This window comes from Bombus pyrosoma, linkage group LG4 (genome assembly GCF_014825855.1).
Source record: "Bombus pyrosoma isolate SC7728 linkage group LG4, ASM1482585v1, whole genome shotgun sequence".
Classification (NCBI taxonomy): domain Eukaryota; kingdom Metazoa; phylum Arthropoda; class Insecta; order Hymenoptera; family Apidae; genus Bombus; species Bombus pyrosoma.
The window spans coordinates 14,349,358-14,360,518 of NC_057773.1; the positions used below are offsets into that span (position 1 = coordinate 14,349,358).

The 11,161-nt window shown below is 29.5% G+C and overlaps 1 protein-coding gene across 5 annotated transcripts; it reads left to right on the forward strand.

Annotated features, from left to right (window-relative positions):
* Nucleotides 1-419: 419 nt before the first annotated feature.
* On the forward strand, nt 420-10,705 carry LOC122567201. Of its 5 annotated transcripts, none has more exons than XM_043725521.1 (10): nt 454-534; nt 1,112-1,179; nt 1,428-2,362; nt 2,422-2,611; nt 4,445-4,608; nt 5,114-5,409; nt 5,523-5,754; nt 5,829-6,021; nt 6,412-6,975; nt 8,129-10,705. In XM_043725521.1, exons 2-10 carry the CDS (start codon nt 1,176-1,178, stop codon nt 10,267-10,269), a joined length of 4,719 nt encoding a protein of 1,572 aa, XP_043581456.1. In that variant the 5' UTR covers nt 454-534; nt 1,112-1,175; the 3' UTR covers nt 10,270-10,705. The 5 variants fall into 5 exon arrangements, with proteins under 5 accessions (XP_043581457.1, XP_043581456.1, XP_043581455.1 ...); XM_043725520.1 differs by lacking the exon at nt 454-534 and adding an exon at nt 623-923 and having other exon boundaries at nt 1,059-1,179; XM_043725518.1 differs by lacking the exon at nt 454-534 and adding an exon at nt 623-923.
* Nucleotides 10,706-11,161: the final 456 nt, after the last annotated feature.

An 11,161-nucleotide genomic window follows, 5' to 3' on the forward strand; every position in this document is an offset into this window, starting at 1 on the left:
GTTTGAATTTGTCGCGTCCGATTTTATTCAAAGATAAATTAAAATGACGTTAATTTTGAATTAATTTCGTAGCGTTGCGATTCGTGACTGTCGTGCATAATTGAAATAGTTTTTATTTTCATCTATAGATAGTAACTTTAAATTAAATTCGAACTTAAATACATAGGTCCTTGTATATATTAAGTTCCAACCGAATAGGATAGATCCCTAATTTTATAGGTTCTTGTACATGCTAATGCCAATTAAACTCACCACTTGACCGCATGGTGTAGCACCTGTACTGTGAAACAACTAGAACTACGCGCGTCAGCACTCTCATTTACTCTCTGATTTCCTATCTGTTACCATGAATGACTCAGACAGAGACAGAGACACTTTACTCATCTCTGTCTGTCTGTCTGTCTGTCTGTCTGTCTGTCTCGCAGACGATTTTCCCTAGCGAGTGTCGAGATTTGTTTATGTGATCGTAGTAAAAATCACTAACTTTAACAATTTTAAGATTTTTTAAGATTTCGTATAATGAAATTTTCTTAGGTAAGATTTCTATACATATATTTTCCTAATTTACTAATATCACCTAATATCGTGTGTACAATAATACAAGAAGCTATATATATTCACAAAAATGTCACAATATGATGAATATAAAAATAGTCATTGATAACTATTTGTGATCACGACAATTTGGAAGGAACTAAAATTTTAAACTCTACACTCTACAATAGTCGATTGTTTTCGGAACGCCATATTCGCCATTGCCCGTCGCGCGATTAAATTTTACTTGGCATTGGGTAGTACGATGAAATAAAGAAGGGATTATGTAAAACTTTTGTAACTAACGGAATATAATATAATAAGAATATTTGAAGAAATAATATTACATTACAGTGGTATATACATGCACATGCATATCTTTGTACATGGTAAGAAATTTATCTTTGTGAAATTATAGTGTATGTAAAATGTTCATGATATATCGTAAAGATGCAATAACATTGGAGTATTTGATAAAAGATTGATATAATTCCATTTGTGTATTGATTTTATATATGCATTAGTTGAATCATAAAATCAGTGATCAATATCAAATACAACGTTCGTAACATTTTAGTCCAAGTGCCATTTGTCTTACGGATCCTGAAACTAAATATTCACATTTAAATATTGATAGCAGAATGGGTAAGTTGTTTTCTCTTATACCACTATATTTTACTATTATATGTTTTCATATTTTATCGTGGATGTTTCCAAAATCAATTTTATTGAAAATTCAAAATTTATATATAAAAGATTAGGGTTATAAAAATGATGATAACAATAATAATTGTGTGTGTGTGCGTGCGCGCGCGCGCGCACGTGTGTGTAAATACTTATTCCTCTAAATAAATCAAAATAAATGGCTAAATTTAAAAATGAATATGTTATAGAAAGTTCAGGAGCAGTTACAATTGAAGGAGAAAACTATCAAGTAGTAGATGAATGTATTGAAGAAGAAGATACATCTAACAGTGTGCAACATAAATATGTCAAAAACATAGACATAGAAAAACAATCTAATACGTCAGATATGAATATACAGCAGAATGAAGATACAAATGAGAGGAAAGAAAATATAAATATAGAAAATAGTGCAAATATAGATATAGGGAAAAATGAAAATACAATTGTGGAAGAAAAAAGCGATTCATATGTGGAAAAAAGTGACAATATGATTGCGGAAGAGAAAAGTGATTCATATACGGAGAAAAATGAAAATACAATCGTGGAAGAGAAAAGCGATTCATATATGGAGAAAAATGAAAATACAACTGTGGAGAAGGAAGAGTGCACAAATATAAAGAAAAATGAAAATATAGCTATAAAGAAGGAGGAAAATACAAACATAGACATGAATGACGATATAAGTATGGAGAAAGATGACAAAGGTCCAATTGTTGATTCAAATAATAGTGCATTATCAGATAATTTAAATCCTAATGATAATGACGGAAACAATAAATCAAATACGGAAAATAAATGTTCACAACAATCAAATGCAGAATCAATCGATTTTACTGCTGATATTACTTTAGATCAGCTGGATCAACAAAGAAGTATGACAGATGAAGACATTTTACATCATTTGGATGAAATTGAAAATATAGATTTAGATCCTAAAGATTTCCAAATACAGGAGGAAAATCAGTCAATGGAAAAAGACGAAAAAGACCACTCTTCTCATACAGAAAGTAAATTTGTTAAAGAAGGTGAAGAAGATGGAAGTATTAATGTAGATAAAACAACATCAAATGCTATAAACAAAGAAATAAAACAAGAATCAAAAGTAGAGAAATCTGAAAAGGATGATTGGTATGAGAAAAAGGTAATGTATGAAATATAATACAGAAAAAATGAATGAGTAACGCATGCAATTCTTTGCAGCTTATTGAGAAGGAAACAATTATAAAAGAAAGACTTTCAAAAGTGGCCAGAGTTTTAGGAATTTCTTATCCATTTTATGAAAAATGGTTAGAACACGAAGAAAAGATAAATGGGTCTCCTCTCTGTAAACTAAAACCGTCTCGACGATGTTGCTTGGATAAACCATATACTAATCGTTGGAAATTCATTTGTAAGTATCTCTAAGTATTATTTCTCCTAAAAATACTAGATTCATTTTCTTTACTTATTAAGTAAAACTTTGCGTGTACAGGTGTAATTGATAAAAATATAATATGTAAGAATTTGTTATATTATTTAAACTTTATATCACTATTAATACTTAGAAGCACTAATATAGACAAAAATAATTAATAGTTGCATGGTACAATTGTCAAATTACAGTCAGAGAGAAAGTGAGAGAGAGAGTTGATTAACATATCTTATAAATTTTCAAAATTGATTTTCCTAAAGACAAAACTTTGTATGTAAGTCTTATTTGCTAAATGTATGTCCAAAAATGTTTGTACAATTTTCTTAATTTAAGGGAAATAACATTTTTGTCATTATTTTATTCTCTTATATACACACTGTTAAATCCAACTACTTTTTTCTTAGATAATATAACCTTTTGTATTTCGTTTCTATTTGTAAAGAAACATATTTTTTTCATATGAATCTAATCTATTGATATGAAATTCAAAGGAGACGTGAAGTCCATTCAAATTTCATAATAAACTTTTGACATATTTTCAGTATAATTTTCATTTCACTTCTTTTCATATTTCCAGTATCTCTAACTGTTTTCATAATTTTATGTAAACAGATATATAAAGTGTTTCGCTCAAATTCAGCACCTTCAGGTAGATATCTTACTTATTTTTATATTAGGAGAGATGTCAAAGAGAAACATTTGTTTTGGAAAGGCAAATATAATAAGCAAGAATAAATATTCACCAGGTCATATTTCTCGAAATTCCAAGATCATGAATTATTTTTTAAATAGAATTATCATGTTTTACATATATGTCTCTTATCATTCTAGCCTAATAGCTGATATCATAATCAATTCAAGGGCTGCTGTCTATGAGATCTTTTAGAATATAAGAAAATATATTGAAATTGACAATATCATTTTCAGTACTTGTCAAAATAAAATAATTTTTATTCATTAATCCATCTATTGCAATCTATTCATTCTATTATTCTATTCTCAAAGATTTATGAATACTTCCCAAGATCATGCGAGAGTCACATTATATATGTCATTGAATTGGTTATGATCTTAGTTATTATTCTGTAATAATAAAAAATATGTTTCATATCAATAAGCATTGATGATCTTAAAATCTTCAAAAATATGATCTTAAGAAAAATTGTTTACTCATCGTAATATTAAAATCAATTAGGACAGCCTGTACATTGTCGTTTCCTTCTAGTGATAAAATTTTACAATGAATGTTTCATCTGATATCTCTAAATTTATATAAAAAACATTTTATATCTCATAGTTGTCAAATAGTTGTAAGATAGCGTTGTCATAGACAGCTTTTAAGAGTTCTACTTCCAATTTACTTATATTTAAATCTTTATGATTGGTTCAGTAACTTGGTTTACTTATTTTACGTTGATGTTAAATTCATAAAATAAATAGATAAATAATGGCATTCACAACCAATATATTGTAGCCACCTATTTTTGCGCAACAATGTATTGATTACATCTTTCTACATTGACTAATATATGTATTTTAAGCCTTTTAAGTTTTATGATGCATAGGCGTACATATAATAATTACAAACATAATTTGTCTAGAACAATTAACAATAACATGACATATATCACATATACATTAAGATAAAATTCAAAATATAAGATTCTCTGCTAGTTGTAATCATAAATCTTTATTTAATAGTGTGTAACTATATATTGTGTTTATTTATTTGCTCTTAATTATAATAAAACAGATATATGTACATAATAATTTTAATTTCAAAATAATGCAATTAAATTTATATATTTTTAGGCAATAAAAAAGATGTACACGAGTCCATAACAGAAGTGGACAATCCTGACATTACTTTTAGTAAAAATAAAAAAATAGTCTGGAAATTAGAACCCAGTGGAGCATGGGGTGTAAATATAAATAACGAATCTCAATTTCCATCTTTTGTATTACGTGCTGTAAAGGTATATTTCCTACCATTTTATAAATTTTGATAAATATGATTTTTGAAAAGAGGATGCTTGTCTAAATATCTCAAAAGTTTGCAGTTTCAATAAAATACAAAGAATGAAATAAACGCCTTGGTCATATATATTTACAAAATAATAACAAATTTATGTACATTTATAATAACTACTTGTAGTTTCATGGAACAAATAAAATATATATATATTATATATATATATATATATAATGTGAAATATAGAATAATTCAATAATTAAAATAGATTATAATTTTTTATTATATATAATCTTTTTTAAAGTTTATTATCTGCGATGAAAAATTCCACCTTTTCATTCATAATTTCAGTAGTGGACATAATTATTTTCTAGTAAAGATTTGCATTTAACATCTCTGTATTTTTCAGATAAATATAACAACAATTCACAATTATTTAAAAAATATTGTAGAAATTGTGATTATGTTGTATATAATAACTTCTACATTATATATTTTTTTTTACACAGATATTTGAAGATTTTCTCCAGACAACAGAACAATCATTAATCTCACATAGTTCTTCAGATGTAAACTTTTCTGATGATGTATCTATAGATGTAGTATCAAAAAAGGACGCAAATAACGAAGAAAGACAGGATTGGTTATGGCTCGTAGTGCGTTGCAACAGTATGGATGAACTTATGCTATTTGCAACTGGACAAAATATCAGTCGCTCTACAATGGATAGGTTGAAACAGGTTTATGAATCTGGACCTGGGAAAGATTGTAATGTTAAATCCTTATATTGCAAGTCAACAAATAAGTAAGAATATATTTTGCAAAATTAATAGTATATAAATTGCATAATTTTATATAAATGGCTAGTCTACACAACCTTTATTGAGAACTAAATAATATACCATTTTTTAACATCAGGTATAACGATACTGCTGTCACGGATACAACATTTTTAGTCGGTTCAGAAGCTTTGGATGAAATTGTTGGGGGCCTAAAAGTACAACTTGCACCTAAAACAAATTTTTGGTCGAACACTGCTGGAGCAGAGAATGTAGCAACTGCAGTTATAGATTTACTTGCACCTACTCCAAAAACAACAGTGCTTGAAATAGGATGTGGTATAGGTCTCATTGGATTGATGATGGCTTCTGTAAATAAAAAATATTTGTTTTTACTGTTTTTCACTATACTTTGTTCATTTATAGTTTTGTAATTCAATTTCAGAAATGTCAACAAGTCATAGGAGTGGACTCTCCATCAGAAGTAGAAGAAGCTGAAATGACATGTGAATTAAATAATATAAAGAATGCTTCATTTATAATGGGGTCTCCTATTGAAGTAACAACTAAAATCGTTGCAGCGGTAAAAAATCGTAAAACGTGTGCAATAATCAATGCAAATACTAATGTTGGTCGAGGTATGTAAAAAATATTACATTATAAACAGATGTTTGTGAAATGTTTGAAGCAAGAAAAATATTTTAAGTAATTTTATGACATCTCTTTTGATTTTTAAAATAATTTTACGACTAATTTTAACTTATTTTACTAATGTCATTTCATTATTAGCTACAAAGATATAAGTAAATTCTTTTAATTTATTAAGATTCTAAATTAAATAGAGCTTTACAACACAAAACAATACATTGAAGAATAAATCGAGAAATGTTTTAATACGTTATTGAAAATATTTTTTATTAATAGTTTTCTAAGAAATCATTCTTTATTGATAATTTTCTGATAATCTGATATATCTTCCAAATATTAATAAAAATTATTTATATTCTGTATTTGTTTCTATTTTACAGCAATTGAGGTTATGACAGCTCTCAGAAAAATACCATCCCTTAAACGAATAGTAATGATAACAACATTAACCAAGCAATCAGTGCGTGCTATATTAGAATTAGCTCGTCCCGGAGATCATAGTCATGGTTCGCCATTTATTCCTATTGTGGCATGTGTTGTTGACACTTTACCTAATGGTCCTCATTTTGAAGCGGTTATTTTGATGCAACGACGAATGATAAACAAGTTTAATCAAATATGGTCACATAAAACTGCAGGGAAAGATATAAAAAGTACAGAAATAAAAAAAAATCAACAAAACGCTAATCAAATAGGTAAAAAGATCTCAAGCAAACCAACCGAATTACAAACTAAAATGAACCTTAATAAATTCTTGGTCAAAAATCACACAAAGAATTTATCAAAAATATCGATAAAGAAAGCGTTTTACATAAAACATGCTGAAAATTCGTCTATAAAAAATAAATTCAAAAGGAAACGTTCCCATTCGCCAGATAAAGGGGAAACACCAAAAAAGCTAATAAAGAAATTTAGTAAATCATGCGTTATAGCATGGCATCCTGGTAAGTTTATATTCAAATCATATAAGAAATTAACAACTTGGGAAGAAGTGTAAAGATATTTTTTTTTTTTTTATCAGTAATGTGTAATTTTTAGTATAACTAAAAAAGTAACAAAATAAGTAAATAACATAGTATAATATCTTTTGGTTCAAAGTTTCATTTATGGAAAAATCAATTTAAGAAATTTTGTTACTATTACTTTTATTAAAATTTGCGTTTTTGCATAACACTGGTAAGATTTAAACAATGTAAGCTGTAGCATAGCTTAGTTGTTCCTGTTATTGAAAAATTTTTTCATGTCAATTTGTTATGTACGTGTGTATATATAGGGTGTACCGAAAATCATCTAGTATGTAAAAAATTTAGTATTCGTGCACTTGAAAAGTAGCAAGAATGAAGCGGACGAAACTTCAAACTTGTTTTCCTCGGAAACGAAGCTTTATATCGACAACTGTCATTCTACCGTCATTCGACTTACTTCGCACAGGGAATTCCCCCCTTTCCACGGTTTGTACCACCGTACAAAGTACCTAAGTGCAAAGAAACCCATTTAACCTCGTTACCACTCACTTTGTCAAGTGCACGCGTACTTGACAGAACTTCATCGTCGATCTTCTCGAAAACGGAGCCGTGTTTCAAAAATTGTCGCTCTATATTTCCGATTTACTTTTACATGGGAAATCCCCCTCTTTGAACTTGTACCTCGATTTTCAATACACTCTGTATAAATATCATATACAGGGTGACTCAGATTTTAACAGCGAAACTTTATCAGTATACTCTATAGGTCTAAATAAGAAAAATATGTTTTATGATATTATAACAAGAAAACGAAATATGAAGGGAACAGTAAAGAACTTGCGATTATTGTAGGAACAATACAATGTAGGAATAAATCAGCAATATTTCCTTTTGTTCTGTTCATCTGTAATTACTATTAATAAATCGCTGGACTTCGTATCAAAATTCCACGATTATTACAACGATATGCAGATATACTAAAGGTAAATGTTACTGATCTGCTTCTACATTGTATAGCTGCAATTTCAAGTTCTTTACTGTTCCCTTCCTGTTTCGTCTTTCTTGCCGTAATTCCTTTAGAAAGTCTTAAACGACCTATGTTTATATAACATTTTTTTGTTTTTAATATTAGATCAAACATCAAAGAAGAAAAAAGAATGGGACACGGGAAATACACAATTATGTACGAATCTTTTCTATGAAAAAAAGATGCAAGAGCGTCCTAAAGAACAAACTGATTTAAGAGAGAGATTATCTCATAATCGATTGGATACTGATATTGCTCAAACATTAAAAGAACATCAAGCACTTTTAGAAATAGCAAAAGAAAAGTTAAGCGGACCAGCACCGACTGTTGATATAAATACTGCAAAACAATTGCAAAATATGTTAAATATCGTTTTAGAACAAACAAATAAACTTCAAAGTCAACTTCCACGTTCTGTTTGGGACCGTATTGCTTCACCAGGAAATATAAATTCCGGTCAAAGGGAAAATAAACAAGATGATCCTCTTTTGAAGGGTCGTTATGTTCAAGAGATGGGTTCCCAGGATATTCTAATCACAATGCCAAATAAGAGATTCTTAGATAATGAAGAGCCTGAACCAAAACCAATGTACAAAAAATATAACAATTTACCACCTTTAGAGCCAAATACAATTATGCCAGTAGCATATGCAATTAACTCTAGAGAAGAAAAATCTTTCCGTATAACACCAGAAAGATTTGCCAGATCGTTCAGAGTCGAGGTAAATCAGAATCGGGATCCAAGAATTCGTAGGAATGAAATGGAAAACATGAAAAAACCAATTTCACCTGTGAGAAGACAAACTTCTTCACCAAAACATCGTGTAACTCCTCCAAAAAGACTTTCTCCTAAACGTCCATTGCTATCACCTCCAAGACGTCCGTGTTCTCCCCCGAGAAGACATTTTTCTCCTCTTCAACGTCCCACGTCACCGCCTATGTATCGGCAACGTTCTCCCATAAGACGTCAAATATCTCCGTTACGACGACCAATGTCACCGAGACGAATGTCACCCTTAAGACAACCTTCATCGCCGAGACGTCCATCACCGTCACGGCGAGTAGAAATGTCTATGAATCGTCCAATGTCACCATTGAGACATCAAGTATCACCACGACAAATGTCTCCCATAAGATCCACTATATCTCCTAGAAGACAATCATCGTCGATGAAGCGACCGATATCTCCATTAAGAAGACAAATTCCGTCTCCTAATCGAATGATACTTCCTAATAGGCAGGAAATGTTACTTTCTAGGAGACAGGCAATGCCACAAGAAAGGCAGCAGCAGACATCGACAATGAGACGAATGGAGTCACATAAATTAATATTTGAACGTCCTACATTATCACGACAGCAATCTCCTCAAAAACGACAAATGTCACCATCAAGATTTAGCGATGATTGGGATATACCAAATAGAAGAGCCGTTGAACAAAATATTTGGGTTCGACCTGTTGAGCAAATACCTGAACAAAATATCTGGCGAAGTGAACAAACTCCGGCATCTAGTAATAATTGGGAACAAATTGGATGTAACGATAGACGTCGTAAGAGTTTTAATCAAGAGAAGTGGGAAACTGCTAAAGATCCTATGTGCAGTGATAGTTGGAATAATGGTGGAAATACTTGGAATTCCAAACAGATGTATACAAAGCCTATGATAAAAGAAACATGGTCATCAAATTCTGATAATAAATGGTCACCAACATCTATGCCCAGTAGTAGCAATGATAACTGGAATATTCGTGGAAAAGATAGTTTGTCTGCTTGCACAGAATCTTGGATGGATAATAAAAACCAAGGTAGATGGGAATCGTTAAATGTTAAAGATTCTTGGAAGTGCGACAAGGAAGATTTGAATGACTTACCAGAAGATGCAAAGGATCCTTGGGGTGATGATGGTATTTCAGATTTAAAAGAAAGATGGCTTAAATTTGAAAGTACTGGTACATCAAATGCATGGGTAAGGGAAAATGAACAACAGCGAGTAGATTCATGGAACTCAAAATATAATAAAGATAACTGGCAAAATAAAGGATTATCTTTTGTTACAAAATCTCAGTGGCAAAATAAGGATAGTAAAAATATTGGAGAATCACGTTGGCTGCCCCAGAATGATGAAAAGAAACCTACATGTAGTGGTTGGCAAAATGGGAATAGTGTAGGATCTTGGCAATTTCAAAATCCAAATTTTCAATCACAACGTTCTTTTCCTTCAACTCAGTTCAAAAATTCATATTAAAATTTGTGATTTTGATAATAATGTTGATTATCAAGAATTAAATTTATTAGGTCATTCTTACCATATTGTAATTTTGTTAGATTATAATCGCGGAATTCACACCTTTTTTCGTAAAGCAAATATTTAAAAGATCATAAAATAAACAATTGTATATGTAATTGAAACTAAAAGAGTGTTTAAGTTTATATTATAAGATTATTATTCATTTCATCTTTTATTATTGTAGTTTCTGCTTTTTGTTATTTCCAAATTAACGATGTTAATGAAATAATGTAAGTATTAAACATGATGTAATGATTTCTAAATAAACATAAAACTTGTTTAATATGCTATCATAGAATTTAGGTAATGGTGTTTTATGCATATCTCATTTAAGACAATCTAAAAAATAAGTTTATATTATACTTTTCAAATAAAACTGCATTTACACGAAAAATCAATTCACTTAATTATGTTTGATACATACATAAAATATTTATCTAAAAATTTTAATTACGATCTGTAACTAGATACATATATATATATCTCAACAATACCCTATACTTATACAGTTTATTAGGAAGTAAAAATATGTATCCTATAATTTTATAAAATAATATATTTAGGCATTATATGTTTGATTTCATTATTGAGACATTTAAAAAATATTGAACTGCATCAAGTTTGCGATTAACTAAATATCTGCTATTTTTCATAAATTGAATATTTTAACTAAGCATGTTAAACAAATATAAAACTTAAGTAAACAAGTTTTTAGACTTTGGCGTTTTCTGTTTAATAGGAATTGACATGTCTCGGAAAAGATTTTTTCGTAACTTAATGAGTTCCTTTAGAACATAGGAAGTTCTTCTTTAAAATGTAGTTTCCCTAAAATTTTATGGAATTTGTAACA

Bases quoted from the DNA above. Each gene is read 5' to 3' on its own strand.
- LOC122567201 (XM_043725521.1), top strand. The intron at 2,612-4,444 runs GTAAGTATCTCT...ATATATTTTTAG, and splicing joins TAATCGTTGGAAATTCATTT to GCAATAAAAAAGATGTACAC. The intron at 5,410-5,522 runs GTAAGAATATAT...TTTTAACATCAG, and splicing joins TATTGCAAGTCAACAAATAA to GTATAACGATACTGCTGTCA.